The 20406-nt window shown below is 54.0% G+C and overlaps 9 protein-coding genes and 1 non-coding gene across 10 annotated transcripts; 5 read left to right on the top strand and 5 right to left on the bottom strand.

Annotated features, from left to right (window-relative positions):
• Positions 1 to 20: 20 nt before the first annotated feature.
• Positions 21 to 2234, bottom strand: BO66DRAFT_126351 (tannase and feruloyl esterase). The gene is made up of 2 exons (XM_025641956.1): positions 340 to 2234; positions 21 to 189 (listed from the first exon to the last, which is right to left on the bottom strand). Exon 1 carries the CDS (start codon positions 2105 to 2107, stop codon positions 389 to 391), a length of 1719 nt encoding a protein of 572 aa, XP_025502347.1. The 5' UTR covers positions 2108 to 2234; the 3' UTR covers positions 21 to 189; positions 340 to 388.
• A 652-nt stretch (positions 2235 to 2886) lies between these two features.
• On the bottom strand, positions 2887 to 3781 carry BO66DRAFT_393089 (putative DRAP deaminase; the record flags this gene model as incomplete). Its single annotated transcript, XM_025647674.1, has 1 exon — positions 2887 to 3781. The coding sequence occupies exon 1, from the start codon at positions 3493 to 3495 to the stop codon at positions 2890 to 2892; it is 606 nt and encodes a 201-aa protein (XP_025502348.1). The 5' UTR covers positions 3496 to 3781.
• Positions 3782 to 4490: 709 nt separating this feature from the next.
• BO66DRAFT_353010 (MFS transporter) lies at positions 4491 to 6341 on the top strand (the record flags this gene model as incomplete). The annotated part of the gene is made up of 5 exons (XM_025644795.1): positions 4491 to 4587; positions 4663 to 5196; positions 5265 to 5843; positions 5922 to 6095; positions 6152 to 6341. The coding sequence occupies 5 exons, from the start codon at positions 4491 to 4493 to the stop codon at positions 6211 to 6213; spliced, it is 1446 nt and encodes a 481-aa protein (XP_025502349.1). The 3' UTR covers positions 6214 to 6341.
• A 601-nt stretch (positions 6342 to 6942) lies between these two features.
• Positions 6943 to 8998, top strand: BO66DRAFT_455188 (GMC family oxidoreductase; the record flags this gene model as incomplete). Its single annotated transcript, XM_025652071.1, has 5 exons — positions 6943 to 7319; positions 7372 to 7401; positions 7457 to 8339; positions 8398 to 8899; positions 8955 to 8998. The coding sequence occupies 5 exons, from the start codon at positions 6943 to 6945 to the stop codon at positions 8996 to 8998; spliced, it is 1836 nt and encodes a 611-aa protein (XP_025502350.1).
• Positions 8999 to 9234: 236 nt separating this feature from the next.
• Positions 9235 to 11689, top strand: BO66DRAFT_393090 (flavin monoamine oxidase family protein). The gene is made up of 2 exons (XM_025647675.1): positions 9235 to 11441; positions 11495 to 11689. Exon 1 carries the CDS (start codon positions 9613 to 9615, stop codon positions 11338 to 11340), a length of 1728 nt encoding a protein of 575 aa, XP_025502351.1. The 5' UTR covers positions 9235 to 9612; the 3' UTR covers positions 11341 to 11441; positions 11495 to 11689.
• A 525-nt stretch (positions 11690 to 12214) lies between these two features.
• On the bottom strand, positions 12215 to 12305 carry BO66DRAFT_t216. The gene has a single exon. It is a non-coding gene; the product is annotated as a tRNA-Phe (tRNA).
• Positions 12306 to 12982: 677 nt separating this feature from the next.
• On the top strand, positions 12983 to 14260 carry BO66DRAFT_412806 (putative aminotransferase; the record flags this gene model as incomplete). Its single annotated transcript, XM_025649374.1, has 1 exon — positions 12983 to 14260. The coding sequence occupies one exon, from the start codon at positions 12983 to 12985 to the stop codon at positions 14258 to 14260; it is 1278 nt and encodes a 425-aa protein (XP_025502352.1).
• Positions 14261 to 14343: 83 nt separating this feature from the next.
• Positions 14344 to 15083, bottom strand: BO66DRAFT_126378 (GFA family protein). The gene is made up of 4 exons (XM_025641957.1): positions 14951 to 15083; positions 14853 to 14899; positions 14732 to 14795; positions 14344 to 14677 (listed from the first exon to the last, which is right to left on the bottom strand). Exons 1-4 carry the CDS (start codon positions 15000 to 15002, stop codon positions 14427 to 14429), a joined length of 414 nt encoding a protein of 137 aa, XP_025502353.1. The 5' UTR covers positions 15003 to 15083; the 3' UTR covers positions 14344 to 14426.
• A 973-nt stretch (positions 15084 to 16056) lies between these two features.
• Positions 16057 to 18153, top strand: BO66DRAFT_285985 (uncharacterized protein; the record flags this gene model as incomplete). Its single annotated transcript, XM_025643127.1, has 5 exons — positions 16057 to 16202; positions 16310 to 17031; positions 17090 to 17507; positions 17560 to 17857; positions 17920 to 18153. Coding segments are annotated over 5 exons (1818 nt in total), but the record flags the coding sequence as incomplete, so codon positions are not given.
• A 277-nt stretch (positions 18154 to 18430) lies between these two features.
• BO66DRAFT_421570 (Auxin Efflux Carrier superfamily) lies at positions 18431 to 20145 on the bottom strand. Its single transcript, XM_025649968.1, has 4 exons — positions 19809 to 20145; positions 18946 to 19735; positions 18702 to 18882; positions 18431 to 18645 (listed from the first exon to the last, which is right to left on the bottom strand). Exons 1-4 carry the CDS (start codon positions 20044 to 20046, stop codon positions 18556 to 18558), a joined length of 1299 nt encoding a protein of 432 aa, XP_025502355.1. The 5' UTR covers positions 20047 to 20145; the 3' UTR covers positions 18431 to 18555.
• Positions 20146 to 20406: the final 261 nt, after the last annotated feature.

The following is a 20406-nucleotide window of genomic DNA, read 5'->3' on the forward strand; positions in this document are numbered from 1 at the left end:
ATCATGTCGACACGAGTACAGTACATTGCTGCACGTGCTTGATGGCCTAAGTCTGGACCTAGGCCAGATGCCGCCGTGTAAGTAGGCTCCGCGGTGAGACTACCATATTTCAAGATAGCTCAACGTGATCATCTCTCCATGTTCAGCATAGCGTTACGACGGAGGGCAATTTCGTTGGCTTACCACCTGCTATAATTTGCAACATAGAAGTAAGTATCTATAAAACCAATCTAGCAGACAAATTTCAATTACTATGATACAGTACACTGATAGCAATTAAATCCTATCAAGTCTAAGCACAAAGACAATGATCTACACAGATCAGAGAAGAAGACTAACTAGTGTACAGGCATGTCACGTCGATCGACAAGGTGATCGAGAAGACTGATTAGTAGATAGTGATGTTGTAAGCATCCAGCTCGTAAAGGAAGGTCTGGATCGACGCCTTGTCCTCGACACACTCCAGAGTGGTGCCGTTGTTCTTCCACAGGGGACGAAGAGGCCACGAGCAGATGTTCTGGTGCTCGCCGGCGTTGTCGCCAGTGAGCACGGTACCGTTCAGCGTGACGGGGTCGACTCCCTTCTCCACCCATCTCATGAGGTCACCGAGCGAGTCCTGAGGGTAGGGACCGTTGGGCTGCAGCGAGTTGGTGTTGCAGTGCGAGGCACCGGGCACCAGGTACAGGCGGTAGAACTCGTTGATGGCCTTGATCGATTCATCGTAGGCGTAAGTCGAGTTGGGGAACATGGTGTTGCGCACGGACTCGAAGTAACGGATCGATGACGACGCGGGGATAGAGTTATCGGATTCACCGTGGTAGTGAATAACCTTTCCACCAGCAGCCTGGAAGCGTGACAGGTCGGGCCAGGTCGTCTGCAGCACGTCCTCGTACCGCTGCAGGCCCTCCAGCATCCAGTCGCGGAGCACGTCGTAGGTCACGTTATCGAGGTTGGACAGGTTGTCGAGGTCCAGCAGCTGCAGGCCGTGAGTAACCCACTCGCCGCCCAGTTCGGAGATGTCAATGCCATAGGTCTTAGTAGTCGCGTCGTAGCTGGTTTCAGCGTCGGTGAACTCGGATCCAATTTGGTACCAGAAGTAGGCCTGGCGACCCTCGGAGTCCTTCAATCCGTCAAGGATGGTCTGCGCAACGCGGACACCCTCAGCGGTGATGGTGCCGTTCTGCGCAGGAGTCGAGACGCCCATGCTGGTGCTGGCTGCGCACGAGTACGGCTTTCCGATAGTGGACTTGAGGTCGAAGTTCAACTTGCAGAGGTCGCTGCGCGAGATGACTCCGTCTTTGCGACCATCCAGAGCGTCGCACCCGTCGATAATCTGCGTCACCAACTCGGACATTTCGCAGTTGGGGGGGTAGTATCCCAGAGTCTGCTGGACGACCTGTGGCACAAGATGGTTGACCTGTTGTTGACCGTAGCGAATGGCCGGGGCACCAATAACAGCACCGCTCCATTCTTCGGGAAAGCGCTGAAGCTGACTCCAACCCTCGCGACCGCCCTCAGAGCAACCCTGGTAGTAGGAGTAGAGCTTGTCGGTCATGTTAAAGAAGTTCTTGGTGAACGCCTTGCCAATGGAGGACATCTCGTGGTGGGCCTGGTAGCCGAACATGTACAGGGCATCGTAATTAGCGGTGCCGTTCACAAGAGGGTAGACAGACGAGAATTGAGTGTCGAAGCTGCCAAACCCTCCATCGGTGCGGCCAGCGACGGCACCGTAGGGCAGACCAGCGGGGACGTTGGTGGCGACGTTGATAGCGAACCCGAAGCCACCAGTCGAGAGCCAGCGGTTCTGGAAGTCCTCGGGGGATGGCATCCAGAACTGCAGCAGAACCTCGTCGTCCTTACCCGCATGGGAGTAGGTCATGGTGATGTTGCAGTAGTTGTAGGTGCCGGCAGGATAGTAGTTGGATCCAGCGGTGGATTCATTGTAGACCGGGGCTGCGGTGACGCTGGAGGGGTTAGTGACCACCCCCTGGGCCAGACCGGTGGAGGGAATCGCCGCCTTGGCGTAGGCGGAAGTACAGACATCTTCCAGGCTGACAGCCTGGGCTAGAGCCGCAGCTGAGATGGCCAAAGAGAGGTACTTGGCCATGATGAATGAACGATTGAGCAGTAGAGAACGAATGGAAGGAGTGTGGTGAGAGTGAAGAATCGAAGTCTTGGGCGGGTTACAGCGAGTTCTTATATGAAGCCATACCTTTTCGCAAACAACCAAGCATTCAGACCCGCCTTGGGCAACGTAACCAGTTCCACCGGGTGTTTCCACCGACTTTACCTTAATCTTATGCTTGTGAAGATCTTACGACCATTGACACAGGTCAAGTCGGCTGAGGGACGGAACGCCGCGTCAGGTCCGATGGTGAAGATCTCGGAGATAGTATGATAGTGGTGGCAGGACCAAGGCTAGATGATGGAGATAAGAAGCGTCGTCATGTCTCCATGTCTGGGGACCGGTGAATCCACAATCTGCAGCATAAAGTGTTTAAGCTTGTGGAGCTCAGTGTGGAGAATGGGGTTGAAGAACAGGAACAGTGGTCGATCACTTACCCAAAAGGCATAAGTCTCCGCAAGTAGTGCGAATCATCCCAAAAGATGCTTACTATCCCAATTCAAATGCCGTTAAGGCTTCTCGTGCAATAGGTTTCGAAGCTGTTTCAATGATATTATTGTGGTAAGAGAATTGAAGAACCCGTTCGTGGGTCCGGGATAAATCTTATCCAGACAACCAACTGACTAATATATCAGGTGACCGTCTAACTCAATAGTAAATCCATGACACAAACAGTACAAACAAGAAGGCAACCATGCCGGGGCCTAGACTAGCCTTCCATCTTCAGAGTCATCTCCAATTGTACGAACAAGATACTAGCAAATTCAAATCTTTCCATGATTCACACGTCCTTCCTTTGCAACCGAAAGTATCTCTTGCTCCAGACCCTCGACCAGTTGCCACTCAATGCCGGCCTCTCCGAGCATCTGACGTGCCGATGACTTATTGCTTATCGAGCACGGCGACAGCGAGCCGAAATAAACCTTCTCGATGCCTTTTCGCCCCTCCTTTCTTGTTTCGATAATTTTCTGCACGCAGGACATGTCACTTTCCTCATGCTCCACGCAAGGCTCAAAACTCATGTACATGATCAGGGAGCGATCAGGCTCAGAGGGTAGGACATCCCCGACCTCATCGTCTGGGACTCCATGGACGGCAGCGTAGTTGGAAAGACAGGCCTGCTCCGCATGGGGTCTCTTCACCAGCTCCATGGTATATCCTGATGATAGAAGCCGGTCGTCGTTGTACAGCTCGTTGTCGGTTCCCCGGACGAGTTTTCGCGAAATCAGGACTGCTCCGGCCCGGAAGAGGGCGGGGCGCGGCGGTGACAGCTTGGCCAGGTTAAGACAGTGGCGGAGATATGTCAGATGCGGACAAGGCTCCACGAGCGTACTATTATTCGCGGGCTCGGGATATAAAGCGAGAATCATGGTGGAAACGGTTTGACTGCTTCAACGGGATATTGGCTGCATGCGATTGCGCAAGATGACTGACATGGACAACCACCAGGGGTATCTTGAACACCGCATTTTATACCACGCACGATGCTGAACTCGGTACTCGGACGTTATCCCTACTCCAAGATATGACATCATAATGCCAGCTGACGCTATGGAACGTTTCGAGGAAGGTCTCTGAGGTGCACGATTGGTGATCTAGGGGCAAAGACCCGTGGCGAGGTATGTAGGGGTATCCCAACGTGGCAGGAGGGGAGACAGGCTCCTTGATGACTACTCATATAATCCTTATGGATCATCTGAATGTGATGTTCTTCTTGATGCTTATTGCGTGACTTCGTGACTTGATTTGTTCGTTTGCCCGTTTTCCAGCCAGCTGCTCAATTCTTCGTGACGTCAAACTGTCCCTTCCCCTGAGAATCTGTGGCCAAAACAAGAGGAGTTTCGACCTTGATAAAATTCTCGGCAGTCCAACTCATCACGGACATGACTGTCGGCTCGGCAGGTTGCCTACTACGATGGCTTTTGTTTCCGCTGCACGCCGCTTCAAGCGGAACTGTGACGAAAGAAGCCAGAACAAGCTTGTCTGAAGTCACACCCTCGTTTACCTACTCTGTAAAACACCCTCAATCAGTCATGGTATACTATTGTTGTGGAACGTCGAGTAGAAGGCAGGTTCCTGCGCCTGTCAACGCCAGCAGGCCGGGATCGAGGTCTCCTGTATCTTGCCCGTTTGGTCGGACGAAGGGCCTCGATCGTCACGACTATCTTTGATGTCTCCCACCACTAGGGTCTTCGGCGTCGCACAAGAGCTGGTGGGTGGTAGTCGATCAGAAGGAAGAATATACTCAACCAGGCATACCCAGTGATATCAGTTCCTGAAAGATAGCTTCCAAGATGCTATAAATCCCAAGGTAGCCTCGGCACTCGAATCTCGCGGACCAGTATCACAGCTTATGGATCAAATAATGACTGACACCAGATCACAGACGATCCAATGGGGATACCGATGGAGATCCTCCGAAAACTTCATCCTGGCGACAGTAGCCGGGGGGATTATGCGGAGTGAGTCCCCTTTATGCCGCAACCCATTGCGCGGCCCTTCAGAGAGCCACGGACACTGATCTCCAGCGATTACAGGCATGTTCCTCTGGAGCTTCATCATCCCTCTCCTTCCTTACATGCTAGAGGAGCGGATTGGCCTCGACCAATCCAAGACGCAGAACATGACGTTCCTCGTATTGGCAGAAACGGCCTTGACGTCTGCCGTGTCCAGCCCTGTCATTGGCACGCTCGCAGATCGCTGGGGTGCTAAAACGGTCTTTCTCTTCTTCTCCGTAGCTCTGGCGACATGTTGTACAGTAAGTGTGGCTCTTGCACGAACAGTAACGATCATCTTCGTCGCGCGCTTCTTTCAAGCCATCGCCGACAACTGCATGTGGATCGGCGGCCTGGCTGTGATCGGCCGGACCTTCCCAGCGCACAACTTCGGCAAAGTCATGTCAGTGCTGAGCGTCACCGTTGCCGTCGGCACCTCCGCGGGGCCCGTTCTCTCCGGAATCCTCTTAGAGAAGGGAGGCTATTGGGTGGCATGGAGCAGCGCCTTCGCCGTCCTCGTGGTCGACGCAAACCTGCGCTTGCTAATGATTGAGCGCAAACCCGAGGAATCAACAAGTCAGCCCGCTTCACTCCCTTCCTTCTCGCGTCATCGTCTCCTCGCATCCACTGACTTCACCCAACAGCCTCGCACAAGCAACCCCCGCCCTCCACCTCCAGTTCCGACCCCGAACGCGCCCCCTTACTCCCGCGCACGCTCTCCACCGACTCCTGGCGACACCAGCAACCCACCCCGCAGCCCAGCAGCGCGAACCCGACCGCAACACAGACCCCCGAACAAGCCGGCCTCCAATACTACCGCTACCTCCTCCGGCAACCGCGCTTCACCGCCGCGATGACCGCCTACACGTTCTACGCGATGCTCGTCGCCAGCTTCGACACCACCCTGCCACTGCACATCCGCGACGTCTTCGGCTGGGGCAGTCTGCCGGCGGGGCTGCTGTTCGTGGGGCTGCAAGTGCCCGGGATCCTCCTGACGCCCGTGTGCGGGTGGCTGAAGGACCGCGTGGGCACGCGCCTGCCCACAACGCTGGGGTTCCTGCTGCTGACCCCGTGCCTCTGGGTGCTGGGGATCCCCGGAGACGGACGGTTCCCGTGGGCGAGTGGCGATTCGCAAATGGGAAGGGCGCTCTACACCGCGGCTGTAGTGGTCATCGGGTATTTCTTCTCGGCGCTAAACGGGGTGGGGTTCTTGGAAGCTACACGTAAGTTTGTGCCTCCCACCCCTGTGAGTATTGCAACATCAGAGTGTACTGACCTGGTCGGTCTGGGAATGGGGATAGTCACCATCAACGACCTCGAAGCCAAGCATCCCGGCATCTTCGGCCCCCACGGCGGCCACTCCCGCGCCCAGTCCATCGCGTGGATGGGTTGGACGATCGGCATGTTTCTGGGCCCGATTGTGTCGGGCCTGTTGGTCGACAAGATCGGGTATCTGAATTTGAACTTTATCTACGGTGAGTTTTCCTTTAGGGAGAGAAAGCGCAGTCGATAGGGCGCTGACAACACCCAGGCAATCTGTCGCTCGTGTTTGCGGTGGTTGTCTTCCTTAGCTTTTCGAAGAAGCAGGAGTGAGAATTCCGCGGGCGCGTGGTGTGACTTTTTGTGTGGGAGCAAGGTTTTACGCTGTCGATTCCTTCTAAGGTGTGCTGTTGTCTTCGGGGTTATTGTTTATCATACGTCGGGAGCCAGGGAAAATTTACAGGGCAGACATGGTTTCTTGCTTGTTTTCCGTTAGCGCACTGCATCCTTTCGAGTATTGACTATGACTATGGAACTTAGCATGATATATTTGCGGTTCTACTATACGTACGTCCAAGCACTGGTCACCAATGAACAACATACATGCAGGCATCAAGGGCGCACCTGAAACTAGCAGCGGAAGCCCCACGCTTATTTCAACAACTCATTGATCATGTGTCCATGACTACGCAACCACAGTAGATGCAGACCTCTGATTAGATCTCGGTCGATTTTCGCCTGGTTGTGCTCCTACCCCATTGCACTAGCGGCAGCCAGGACGCAAGGCCGCTGGATCCACCTGGACAGAAAAGAATATGATCAACTGCCGTCGAGCCCCGTCTCGGAACTGAACCCAGGGATCGGCGGCGGCAGGTCGCATGGAGGGCAGGCATTTATTGCAGGGCGAGGAACCCAGCTTTGGAATGTGACTGGTCCAAATCCCGATAGCATATGCGGGCGCGAAGGAGTCGTATAAGAAAGGGGGGGAGGGATGACCGGGAAGATCCTTCCTTGGATTTTCCTCACATACCGGGGCGTAAGTCTTTTCAAATCGGGCACACCATGCTGCTGCTGGTTGCTGTTTTTGCTCGCCTGCTGCCTCTGCTGCCCCTGCTGCTGCTGCTGTCGGCCAACCCGGTCGCAGGGGCCTGTGGTGAGGATGGGGTCTACGACTACATCGTCATCGGAGGTGGCACGGCGGGAAATGTAGTCGGCGCTCGTCTGTCGCAGGCCGGTCACAGCGTCTTGATCGTCGAGGCGGGTGGCATTTATGAGCTGGACAATGCGAACCTGACTATTCCCCTCATGTTTGGCGCCGTAACTGGAGGGAGCCCGGATACAATCGATGCCCGCGTCGATTGGGGCGTGATTACCACCCCGCAGCCTGGCGCGAACAACCGTCAGCTGCATTATGCACGGGGCAAGACTCTCGGTGGCTCGTAAGATGGAAGTTCCCGTGTCGCGGTCAGCTGAGCTGATGTGGTTGTATAGGTCTGCGATGAATGCCATGCTATACCAGCGGTTAGTCACGCGTCTATCCCTATTGCTGTGCAGGATTGTTGACCACGGACGACAGAGGCACCAAGTCGACGTATCACGCTTGGGCCGAAGCCGTCCAAGATCCCAGTTACGAATGGGACGAGATTTTACCCTTCTTCGAGAGAACCTTCCACTTCACACCACCCAATCCAGACAATGGATTGGATAACACGTCTATACACTGGAATGCCAGTGCCTTTTCATCCGAGAACCCCGTTGAGGGCTCAATTCAAATCTCATACCCCAATTTCCGGTCGCCGTTTTCCACCTGGTTGAAATTGGGCTTCGAGGAATCTGGGATACCTGAGACCAATGACTTCGTCAGTGGCAGCTTGATGGGAACGCAGTATTCTGCCGCAGAGATTTCCCCGGTAGACGAGCGCCGTAGCAGCTCGGATTTTCTTCTAGGTCTGGCTGAAGAAGAGCCATTTTTGACTGTCTGCACTCGATCTCTGGCACGGCGTATCTTGTTCGATGATCAGCTTAATGCGCAGGGCGTAGAGATCGAAAAAGATGGAAAGGTTTGGACGGCGTCGGCAGCAAGGGAGGTCATTGTGTCCGCCGGAGCGTTCAATTCACCCCAAGTCCTCATGGTGTCCGGCATTGGGCCTCGGGATCAGTTGGAGAAACTGGATATCCCTGTGCTTGCCGACCTGCCTGGCGTGGGTCAGAACATGTGGGATCATGTCTTTTTTGCTCAATCCTATCCGGTCGCAGTCGAGACCTTGACCAAGCTCTTCACGGACACAACCTACATGACTGAACAGATTCTAAGATATCAGACTTCTCACGATGGTCCAATGACTTATGCCCCCAATTTCCTTGCCTGGGAGAACCTCCCGCCTTCCTATCATGCCGAGTTTTCCGCCGGAACACAGGAAGAATTAAGCAATTTCCCTGCTGACTGGCCACAGGCTGAAGTATGATTTTCTTCTGAGTAGGAAGTTTTGAACTATTGATTGCTGACGACAGTGGCAGTATATCGCATTCGATGCGCATGTTGGAAACTACAGCAATCCCGCAGAAGGTCAGCCCACAGATGGACGGCAATACGCCTCCATAGTCGGCGCTCTCGTTGCGCCAACATCTCGCGGGAATATCACCCTCATCTCCAACTCCACCAACGATTTGCCGGTAGTCAATCCGAATTGGCTCACAAGCCAGACCGACATCGAGGTTGCGTTGGCCATCTTCAAACGCACCAGAGAAATCTGGGCCAGTGACGCCTTGCAGTCGATCACAACTGGGCCGGAATACTATCCTGGAGCAAATGTGACAACCGACGAGAAGATCTTTGACGCCATCCGCAGCTCTGTCATCACGGTGTGGCATGCATCCTGTACATGTAAAATGGGGCCTCGGGAGGATCCCATGGCAGTTGTCGACAGTGAAGCACGAGTTCACGGCGTCCAGGGACTGCGTGTGGTCGACGCGAGTGCATTCCCTCTTCTGCCTCCTGGTCACCCTACTAGCACAGTCTGTGAGTCATGGTCGCATCAGGGGTCATACATGAATCGTGCTAATCCCTCTTACAGACATGCTAGCTGAGAAAATCAGCGCGGCTATTCTTGCGCAGTAGAAGAGACGGAAGTATCGATGACAACTGTAAACTGACCGTGTGACACCTGATCACAACCCATAAAGAAATATTATCAGTCCGCATCATGCGTCTTCCCAATATAGAAACAGCCGCAGTGCGTAGCAGCACGTAACTCAGAAAGCGAAAGGTCCAGTGCATTCTCGCCTGGACCTGCGGGAAAATAACTCCATTGGTCGGTTCTGGGCTTCACAAGCAGGTGTTGCCTGAACTTAGTCCTAGATTAAGCCATACTGTGTCACCGACCCAGTCAACTTGGCGGCGATCGCCACAGTTTCATGCATCACCGACAGAATAGAGTTAAGATTTGCCATGAGGGTGGTCGCTCCCCACCACATATTCAGTAACAGAGAAACACAGATTACGGGACTCGATGCAAGTAAAAGTGAATGTATCCGACAATAGAAGATTGATTGGCTGTGTGGAATGTGTTTGTTGACGAAATGACGTTGTGGCAATGGGTGCAATGGCCTAAGCAACCTAAAAAGTTACCAGCGGTCAAAACATAAAAGTTGAGATCAGCCTGGGTTGTACTCTAATGGTAGGAATCATCTTAGTAGCCTGGAACTGTTTTCCTTGCCAAATATACTTTCGAGATGAGAATCAATCTATTGTCTCTTTGCCTCCTCCCAGGCCTTGATCTCACACAAGGCCTGCAATTTCCACTCGGTCGGGCAAAGGCACACAAAGGTCACGCAGACGCGAGCTTGGTTCAATTTCTCGGGCCTTACCTTGTTGAGACCGGCTCTGTCCAGAATATCCAGCTTAATTTCGCACAGGAGAGCTTTGCAGGCAAGCTCCATGTCGTCTATGGGGACTGCAACTTAGAACAAGCAGCCGATGCAACTCAGATAGTGGGAAGCTTCGAGGTACAGAGTACGGAACACCCAGATCGGCTTGTATGGGTTGTACCCTCTGATGCACAGGAATCACAATGTCTGCTTGCTTTTCACGGATGTGCTATGGTTGGCCGGTCGCCGCCTATCTCTTTGGAACAAGCGCCAGATCATCCTAAAGAAGATTCTCGGATCGACAAGGACTCTGTAATCTGGTTCAATGCGGTCGAATACACTCGATCGCGGTTCCACGCCAAGGCGGTGGTGAATAGCGCTGCAGCGAAGAATTCCAGTATCGCCATCGTGGGCGCAGGCATCGCGGGGCTTTTGACCAGTCATTTGCTAAGCTCGGTCGGACTACACAACTGGCATATCCACGAGGCCTCCCAGCGTCTAGGGGGGCGAATCCGAACAGGCTACCTCAATGGCACCTCACCCGAGGATTATCAATATTTTGACATGGGCCCCATGCGACTACCCACCAAAATCAGATACACCGGCACCACCGAGGTCCTGCCGTTTGAAGATCGCCGACTAGTGATCAGTCTCATTGACAAGCTCAATCGACTCAATGCCGACCACCACCCGGAGTTAAAGATGGAGTTCCTTCCTTTCGACGTGATTACCGATGAGGAGGACGGGCCGAGCCATACGCTTAAAGACCTGGATGAACGCGATCAACAGAAGTATACCGAGTTCCTAGCTAACAAGATGTTTCAGGCTCACAAGGCTGCATTGGCTGTGGGGAGTACGCACTGGTCTGAAGGCGCATACCTGCGCCAGCTCCTGAGCCCGAAGGATCAGATGATTAATTACATCGCCGACCGGGAAGATACGCCTATCTGGGAGAGCCTATACTGGAACAAGTATTTCGCGGCCTCAAGCTGGGAAACTCTGGACAAAGGATTTGAGTCGCTACCCAGAGCATTCGCGCCTCATGTAACGGACAAGATCACGCTGGGCCGTCGAATCAGCGGGTTGAGCCATGACGTATCGACAAACAAAATCTCTTTATCATGGCGCAATGATCCGAAGGACCCGGAAAGCATGGATGAACATTACGACTATGCCGTTGTCGCTGCTCCGTTCAGCATGGTGCGTGCCTGGGAGTTGCCGGAATACCCCGAGCTCCTTAGAAGGGCGATTCATCAGCTGCATTTCACGCAATCATGTAAAGTTGCTCTGCACTACCGCTCGCGGTTCTGGGAGGACGGCAAGAATGCGCAAAATCGAGGCTGCGCCCGTGTGGAGAACTATCCCGGTATCGGCGATATGTGCTATCCCCCGTATCAAGTGAATAGCACGGGCCCGGCAGTGGTTCTAGCTTCCTTCACTACGGGTAACATAGCCCGGACGATGTCTGCGCTGGGAGAGGCAAACCACGTCGCTCTGGCGCAGCGAGGCATGGTTCGCCTTCATGGGAAGGTTGCCGATGAGGAGTTCACCGGTATGTGGGTTGGATCTTGGCATAGATATGGAGATGGCTGATTTCTGGTCTGATAGGAGTATACGAACGGCTGTGCTGGGAAAACGATGAGTTCACAGGTGGGGCCTGGGCGTCTCCCCTCGGCGATCAACAAGAGACGTTCCTGCCAGCAATCTATCAGACTGAATTTAAGACAATATTTATTGGGGAACATACGGCTTATACGCATGCGTGGCTTTCATCGGCCGTGGACTCGGCCTTTCGCGGCACGGTGCAGTTGTTGCTGGACCTGGGTCTGGTGGATGAAGCCAGGGAAATTGTGGAAACATGGGGAGCAAGATGGATCACATTGTAAGGGCTGCTTCAAAGTTCAAAGGCTTGAGACTATGCTGCCTTGAATGAGGACGCTGGAGACAAGGAGTAAGCTGGAGACTGGAGAGGATGTGAAGGAGTACGGAGTACAAGTACGAGGAGTGCAGCAGCTGCCGAAACAGGAAACCGCCGGCGGTGCGGGCCGCATCTGCGGTACCATTCGAATGCCCAATAATGCCGAATGCCATTAGGCGGTGCATGCATCACGACTATTCAGCAATCGATAACTTATAGAATGTCTATGGTTATTATGATGATGTGTATTTTGTTCTATTTGGATGTCTTTTTTATTCGGTGAGTATTGGAATCGTATTGGTTCACTTGGTAGTAGTGAAAGTAAACTTTACAGTAGGCAGTGGAAATATATTTTCTGAGGGAAATTGTTGAGTGCTCCAGGAAACCTTGACGAATAGGATAAATAGCATCTTGAAGCATTCTTTTATCAAACAAATAACTGACACTGCTAAATCTTGATAAGCTAGCTCTAATCCATTTTAAAGATGAAGAGGCCAAAAAAAAAGAGAGGAAGAAAAGGTGATGCGAAAGAAAAAGGCAAAAACAGAATGGGACGAGCCGGGCTTGAACCGGCCACCTTCAGATTTACGGCCGAAGTTAGTGCTTCAGTCTGACGCGCTCCCAGATGCGCCATCGTCCCAATTGTTAAAGTATTGCCATCTTATTTTGCCTCATATCTCAGCATTACCACATACACCGTGATCCTGGCTAATGCACACTAAACCTCTAGTAGCCAATGGCCGTCTTCTGCATCGTCCGCTCCTTTCCGCTCACTCTATATTAACTTATCGATAGATAACACAAACTTCATGGTCGAGACTCTTCTTCTGGTCAAATCCCATCTTCTTCAACCGCCTTACTTGGACATCCAACATTTGTAAACTAGGTTCTCAAAGCTGCTTCCACCTACAAGATCCACTCCGTCTCCAACATCTCCACATTTCGCCTTGGCATAACCTACCAAGTTCTGCTTCCCCAAATCTCCAACTCTGGTCCCGCGCCTTACCGACCGAAACCTGAGTCTGCGCCCTGCAGAAATCCTGTCGATAAGATGTGACTCAATACCGGTTCTTGAATCCGACACGGACTCCTTCTCCTCAGTGATACGGGCCTCACCTGCAAATTCTTCGAGTGATAAGCATCTGATTGGATGCACGGGTCCTGCCAGCTGCTTTGATGCGAGTCATCGGCTTTTCTGAAGACATCTATCTAATACAGTCACTAGATCCCGGGCTCTCCCCGTCTTTACAACCTTCTACAAATCCAAACGTACCAGACCACATCACCATGGCCTCAGCTACACTTCCGACATCAGCGATGTCCCAAAGGGCGCAGGATGTGATCCAGAAGGCCAGCAACAACGTCATGTGGGACGTGATGAAAGACGTCTGGTGTGAGACGACCAACCCAAGTGGCTACGTCAATGTCGGCGTAGCGGAGAACTCGCTGATGCACGGGATGCTGCTGGAACACCTGAACCGATCACTCGAGCTCCCAGCCAAATACCTCACCTACAACGACGGTGGCGGCGGTTCCGTGAGACTCCGCCGCGCGATGGCCGCATTCATCAACCGGCATTTCAGCCCCGTCATGCCCGTGACGGCCAACCACCTGGTCGTCACCAACGGGGTCTCCCCGGCCATCGAGCACGTAGCGTGGTCTTTCTGTGATCCCGGGGAGGGGATCCTTCTCGGCCGTCCATTCTACGGGACCTTCATTCCCGACCTCTCGCTCCGGTTCGGTGCGTCAGTGGTGCAGGTCGCCTTCGACGACTGCGACCCGTTCAGCCTCGAGGCCGTCGACAAGTATGAGCAGGCTCTGCTGCGATTCCAGACCGACACCGGCCGCCGAGTCAAGGCGCTGATGCTCTGCCACCCGCACAACCCGCTGGGACGGTGCTACCCACGTCAAGTGCTGATCGCACTGATGAGACTCTGCCAGAAGTACCAAATGAACTTCATCAGCGACGAGATCTACGCATTATCGGTGTGGGAGAACACCGTCGATCAGGCCCCGGCACCTGTGGCGTTTGAATCCGCCCTCTCCATCGACCTCACCGATATCATCGACCCCGCCCTCGTCCATGTGCTCTGGGGCCTGAGTAAAGACTTCGGCGCCAACGGGCTGCGGATGGGGGTGATAATTTCCCAGTTCAACCAAGACGTCCACGCGGCTTTGGGTGGGATCTCACTGTACTCGTATACTTCCGGGACGGCCGATCACCTGGCGTCACTGCTTCTCGAGGATGTCGAGTTCACGGAAAGGTACATTGCTAGAAATCAAGACAAGCTGTCTACGACGTATGCGTATGCGACGCGCCGCCTCAAAGGGTTGAGGATCGAGTATGCGCCTGGCTGTAACGCTGCGTTCTTCTTGTGGGTGAACCTGGGGAAGCGGTACGTTGAGCTGCATCCCGAAGAGGCGGGGAGCGTAGTGGGCGAGAAGGTGATGCAGCGACTACTGCAGAAGAGGGTGTTCCTCGCCAGTGGCACGTTGTTTGGGTCGGAGAAGGACGGGTGGTTTAGGATTGTTTTTACGCATCCCGTGGAGTTCTTGGACTTGGCTTTCGACAGGATAGCTGCAGCTCTACAGTAGCCTGCACTAGAATTAGATTAAAGCAATACACTTAAGAGTGTTTTGCAGAGCCCTGCTGCACTACTGTGCTGTGATTCTAAAGCCCACAATCGAACGGACGCATGAGCATTCATTCTGATAGCTTCAAAACTTGTTATAGCATCAACAACTCGAATTCACCGACCCCTCAACCAAAGCGCGGCTCCTGCTTGGCGCCCTCGACAGCAGCCAAATACGACGGCCGGTCCTTGACGTAGAATTCGATATCCACCTTCCCACCCAGGTTGGTGTCGCCGTTGTCCAAAGTACCCGCCTTGATCACGGTCTTATCGGCCATGACTTCGAGCTCAGTGTACAAGCTGGATCCGCAGGTCGGACAGAAGAAGTGCTTGTTGATCTTGCCGCTGGCACCGACAACGTCATAGGAGGAGGGTGTTCCTGTAAGCGTTAGAATTGACTGACGGATTGGGACTGGGGTCTGTCTGCCTCTACCTTTGTTAACTTTGAAACTCTCGCGGGGAACTACTGCGTTGGAGGTGAAGGCGCCGCCGGTCCACTGAAGGAGATTAGTTCAGCCCGCCTATGGCCCATATGCGATTTCATCCGGACGCACCTTCTGGCAGTCAGTGCAGTGGCAGAGCGCTTTCAGGTACTCATCGGCTGCGGGGAACTTGGTCAGCTCACGGTCCTGGTTTGCTGGGGTGAACATACTTTCAGCGGTGTAGGTGATATTGCCGCAGAGACAGCTTCCGGTGAGAGTCATGGCGTCGAATGATTAGAATATTGGGCTGGGGGGAGAAGATCGATGGGTGTGTTGAGAGCTGAGGGGCAGTTGCAGCTCCCACTCCAGCTGCCAGCTTTATATGACGATCTCCACCCCGCTTCGGAGCAGACACCGAGACGCCGAATTCAATGCCCCTCTTCATTCCCCGGTAACACCGCCCCAGCAGCCCTGGTTCTGGCACCGGGATAAGGTACAACCTGTCATGCTTAAGGAACCAGGTTAGATGGCCAAACCACGTCCATGTCGGTTGATCATGGTGACACGGGATATGAAAGATCTGGTCTAGACTCGGTGATTGACCGTTCGGTCGCGCGCGCAGTGTGACTTGGCTCAAGTCGCGGGGCGATGAACAATTGCACCGATGACATGGCTCCCAGTATCTAGAGATGAAAAGAGTCAACATAGGCCTCTGCGCCAAAGAAATTATCGACTAAGGAAATGGAAAGGCTTTAGTGGCTTACTCATATTTTCACAGCAGTCACAACCATGTGAAGACACAGTGTATCCATTGAGAGGCATGGCGGAAATCGCAAGGATTCTGGGCTAGAAAACTCATCGATATAGAATAAAATGATAATCGAGCTATAGCTGACTAGCTTCTGCCATCTTATACCTCTGGGCCGACTCCCAAGGTCCTTCGCGACAAGGCTAATGATTCAACGCCTCAGGCACGGGTATATGATGCCTTAGGCTGAAATCCGGACTCCGAACGCCGAACGCCGAGTCCCGAAGGCTAACCGAATACAGACCAATGGAGGGGAACAACGACAAGCTTGACAGGTAAACATCCATGACACTCGCACGCTCAAAGTGCCACAGGATGCAGACCTCATCATCTCACAGGCTGCGGCAGCTGGAGAGCTTCGAAAAGTAGACGGGCCCTTCACCCTCACATGGTACTGTACCATAGAGTCCACGTGAGTCCTGCATCTCCGAACAACACACACCAACTAGATACCACACGTCAGATCTGACCCTCGCAGTGAATCAGTTTACCAGATCAGACAAGATGCCAGGAGCAGGCAAGAATGTCCGACGACGAAACGGCAAATTTGCTTCTTGTGAACCATGCCGGAAGGACAAGGTACGCTGCGACCACGGAATCCCCGTGTGCTCGCGCTGCTTCCAACGGGATACGGCAACACGCTGCTTCTATCATCCTGCACCTTTGACGCGCAAGTCGGAGAGAAAGAACTTGAGAGCGAGCCTTTCGAATGGTGGAAATGCACAGGAGTGAGTGATACTCTGCAACCCGGGTCAATGCTGCTCATTGACGGTGAAACAAGGCTACAGGACCAACAAGAAGCCACGACAGACGTGATCGCGGTCGAAGGACCGAATCGAGAACCGTCGCCCTTCAAAGCGTCTGCGTGTAACCCTGAGATTGAGACACCGCTTCCTGCAGGGTATCTGGGGCCGACCAGTTTTCTCGATGCGTTTGCAGAGACTCGGGATACCGACAACCAGCCGCCCACGGCCACCCAGACCGAGGCCGCAGAAGCACTGCCCGCCTACTGGGCACACAAAGTAGCCGAGATTCTCCGCTGGCTGAAGGAACTGCCCATTATCGAGCACTTGGTGCATGAGTATTACCGACTCAGCCAGTCCGCCGCCATACCCGCCCCGTTTATCCTGAACGCATTAGCCTCCTTGTTAGGGGACACTGCATCAGCCACGTCCGTTCTCCACAACACCAGCAAGCGCTTGGTGATTCCACCGACAACAGAGGGTAGTGAATTTCATGAGCTTTTCACCGGTCGCCATCTTCGACTCGAGATCATCGCCATTATTGGTGCCATCGCCGGCAAAGCTAGCTGCTTCGCGCTGGCCCACGGCAAGGTGTCCAGACATTTCGGCCCAGACTACCAGGCCCGTTTCCCTCGAAGAATGATGACGATGTGTGACACGGTCCTCGAGGTCTGTCGGTTCCTTACACCGACCAATGATTTGACCGTGTGGCTACAGCACGAGAGCTTGCTTCTGTCTGGCTTGCTGCATGGTGATACAAGTGCGCTTACCCAGAATCTGGCTTGGGATTGGAAAGCTGACGAATGGATTCTGCACAGGCTCTACAACTTGGCACCGACTCGGCGAACTCTCCACCACCCTCTTCGAGCTCGGTCTCCACCGCGAATCCAACGATCTCCCCATCTTTCTCGCCGAAACTCGACGACGAATATTCGCCGCCGCGTACCAGCTCGACAAGACGGTCGCCACTTTCCTCGGTCGACCCCCGCGTATCTCCATCCGCCACTCTGATTGCAAGCCGCCACTCGATCTCGCGGACGAGATCCTCACATCCGACAGCGCACACCTACAACTCATTACCAAGACGCTGGACGAGAGCGGATGGAGCCTCCAAGAGCCCCCGGTCTTCCAGCGAGCATCCTGGATCCGCGTACGGTTCGAGCTCGGCACCCTCCGCGAGGAAATTCTCGAACTGTCTCTCCGCCCACCCAGCGCCGACACCGCCGCACAATTAAGGTAGCACCTCGGCCCTTTAAACACACACGATGAGATACTAACATAGACCTAGAGACATCTCCCTCCGCTCCGAAAAAACCTGGTCCTCCCTGCCGAAACACCTACGATCCTCTGCAGCTGCATGGAGGGAACCAGGCATCCTCTCCGTGAGCGCGCGCCTCATGCTAACGGTCGCCCACCTGGCGCACCTATACGATGAATTTCTCGTGCAGAGGCTGCTTCTACGCGAAGACAGTCAAGCACAGGGTGCACTGCTGAAGGTCAGCGCGCAAATCCTCTCGACGGTGTTGACGCTAGGAACATACGGGGAGGCTGCCACGGTGGACTTGCGCCGTGATTTTATTTGGGCTGTAAGATGCTTCGAGACAAAAAGCTTTGGCATCTAGGTGATTGACATTTACTGTGTACACAGGTCCTACTCTACGGCTTTCCCAGCGCAAGTGTGCTAGTGAAAGCACTGCAGACCCAGAGCCGAACTGGCCAACCGCTTCCCTATGTCTATGCCGGATCGCGAGCGGCGCTGATCCGCGACCTCAGCGTCTTCCTGTCACATCTGGAATCCATCGCGAAGACAGACAAGGTGCATGGGCTACTGTGTGAGCGCACGAGCAAAGCACTCTTGCAGATTTTGGACGAGGTGTTGGAATCGGGGCTACCGAGCGCACCGCTCCCTCCCTCCGAACTAGGCGATTTGTCGGATTTGGTGTCCGATGATTTGGGCTTACTTGGGGATGAGATGGATTTCTGGGGAGGTGTGGAGCCGGGGATTGTGTTTGATCAGTGGATACTGTGATTCGGTTGGCATGTACACTGGTGATACCAACCCCAGGACTGACTCCGATCTCCTGGTATCGTGGACTACGGTATTTGATAGTTGGCTATATCGACACCGTGAATATATTCAGCTCTATGTCTACCCCTCTAACATCTTACTATTGACCTTAGCATGTCCAGATCCTCTACCCGATCCAAAATACCATGATTATATACCGTCCAACCAAGACACAATCTACACAGCCTCATACTCCATCGCCAAGCAATCTCCTACCTACTTAGCCGACTGCGCAAAGATCTTCTCCGAAGCGTGCAACGCTCCAGCGACAGTGAAGGATGTAAACGGCGAAAGACAATACTGGCTCTACAACCGCAGAAGTCAGTAAGACCAGCCCCGCAACCACACACACGGGCACGTACCGTCAAAGCCTTGACAACCGTCAATTTCTCTTCCTCGGAGACATTCGCCAACTCGGCCAGCCCGGAGATGACCAACGACGGCGGCCCCGTCGGCATGAGCATCATACTGAACCAGAGAATGGGGTCATCGCCCAGCAGACTCGTCTTCGCGGCGAACACATACACCAACGAGATACTAATCCTATACTCCCGAAGTAGCAGCGTCAGCAATGCACTTCCTGCCAAAATGGAGGAGGAAACATACGCAGGCCACAGCACAAACCGCACGAGAAAGACAAACACGACAGCGCGCCAGGGGACGTGCCCGCTCTTGGCGCTGCGCTGAATATTCTGGAAGCTGACGCCGAGCTTCCCGCCCACGATGAACAGCTGCAGGGTGGTGAACAGCTTGCCGATGTTCTTGATGCTCAGCACGAGCCAGGCGTTGAAGATCCCGCCGTCCTCGTTCTTATTGAAGAACGCGCGGTGCAGCGGCGGCGTGAGGCCCAGCAGACCTCCCAGAAACAACCCCAGCAACATATTCAAAACGGTCGGGCTGTCGAACGAGAGCGCCTCCTCCTTCAGCTTGTCAGGAAGCAGGCGGAGGAGCGGGGCGCAGGCCGCGCGGGACTTCCCCCGGATCTGCGCGCCCGTCCGCCGGACAGACGCAGGGAGCAGCGGGCTCTGCTCATCCGCGCCATCCTCTTCACCCCCCTCACCTTCCCTATCACCCCTCGCATCTCCCTCCGCATCGTCACCCTCCGCATCCGCCTGCTGCAACAACTTCGGCCCAACCACATAGGTCAGAAGGTTACTCACCACCGCACAAATGAGCAGATAACTCTGCGACCGATCCACCGCATCGGACACACTATCCCCGTCTTTCAGCAGCCGCTTCAAACTCCCCGTACTCTCCAGCGACTGGATGAGCAACAGCGGCAGGGCCGTGGTATTATTGAACGCGCACGCGGCGGTCACCCACGCAGGGAGACGCAGGACGCGCTCGCCGAGCTTGCCGATCACCAGGGAGACGAAGACCACGATCGTGCTCCAGACTACGCCCATCAGTATCGTAGCCCATTCACACTGTGCCGGCCAATGCAACCAAAACTATGAAGACGAACATACCCAGGATAGGAAGATAGGTTAGTATGCTCGAGAGATGCAGGTTTGACCCGAGGTTCACGACCATCAGCGCCGGGAAGAAGAGTTTGATCCCGAGGCCGGAGACGTCCTTGATGGAGGTCTCGCTGACGAGGCCGGCGTAGCGGGCGATGACGCCGTAGGCCAGCGTCAGCAGGACGGAGACGCAGGCCTGGAAGGCGCCGAGGAAGGAGGTCCCCAGGTCTTGGAAGGAGACGGACATTGGAGCGCGATAGTGGTAGCGTGTTTCTACGTCAATTGGAGATACTGAGATCAGGGTACACGTGGGCGCAAGGATAGACTTCAGAGCAAAGGAGGGTCGAATGGGAATGTGATTGATACAGGAATTCCGGGGGGGAAAGGTGGAAGGAGGAAGTGGTGGGTGGAAATGACGTATGCTTCACGGGGAATGATGATGGTGGATCCACACGTCCGGGGTAAACAAGCTTTGGGCCGGAGATTTTGATGTCAATGGAAAGTTAATCTGGTGCAACCAGCGAGATTATGAGATGTCTACTGGTAGAATTGGATTACGGATGTTTGTGAGTGTCCTGTAAGTCACAGGGAAGCGCCAAAAAACTTC

Source organism: Aspergillus aculeatinus, assembly GCF_003184765.1.
Source record: "Aspergillus aculeatinus CBS 121060 unplaced genomic scaffold BO66scaffold_34, whole genome shotgun sequence".
Classification (NCBI taxonomy): domain Eukaryota; kingdom Fungi; phylum Ascomycota; class Eurotiomycetes; order Eurotiales; family Aspergillaceae; genus Aspergillus; species Aspergillus aculeatinus.

Coding starts and splice junctions, on each gene's coding strand:
- BO66DRAFT_126351 (XM_025641956.1), bottom strand. CDS start 2,107: ATGGCCAAGTACCTCTCTTTGGCCATCTCAGCTGCGGCTCTAGCCCAG.
- BO66DRAFT_393090 (XM_025647675.1), top strand. CDS start 9,613: ATGAGAATCAATCTATTGTCTCTTTGCCTCCTCCCAGGCCTTGATCTC.
- BO66DRAFT_126378 (XM_025641957.1), bottom strand. CDS start 15,002: ATGACTCTCACCGGAAGCTGTCTCTGCGGCAATATCACCTACACCGCT. Junction 14,796..14,852: donor ACTGCACTGACTGCCAGAAG/GTGCGTCCGGAT, acceptor AATCTCCTTCAG/TGGACCGGCGGCGCCTTCAC. Junction 14,678..14,731: donor GAGTTTCAAAGTTAACAAAG/GTAGAGGCAGAC, acceptor TAACGCTTACAG/GAACACCCTCCTCCTATGAC.
- BO66DRAFT_421570 (XM_025649968.1), bottom strand. CDS start 20,046: ATGTCCGTCTCCTTCCAAGACCTGGGGACCTCCTTCCTCGGCGCCTTC. Junction 19,736..19,808: donor AACCTATCTTCCTATCCTGG/GTATGTTCGTCT, acceptor TGATGGGCGTAG/TCTGGAGCACGATCGTGGTC. Junction 18,646..18,701: donor CGGTTGTCAAGGCTTTGACG/GTACGTGCCCGT, acceptor CTGCGGTTGTAG/AGCCAGTATTGTCTTTCGCC.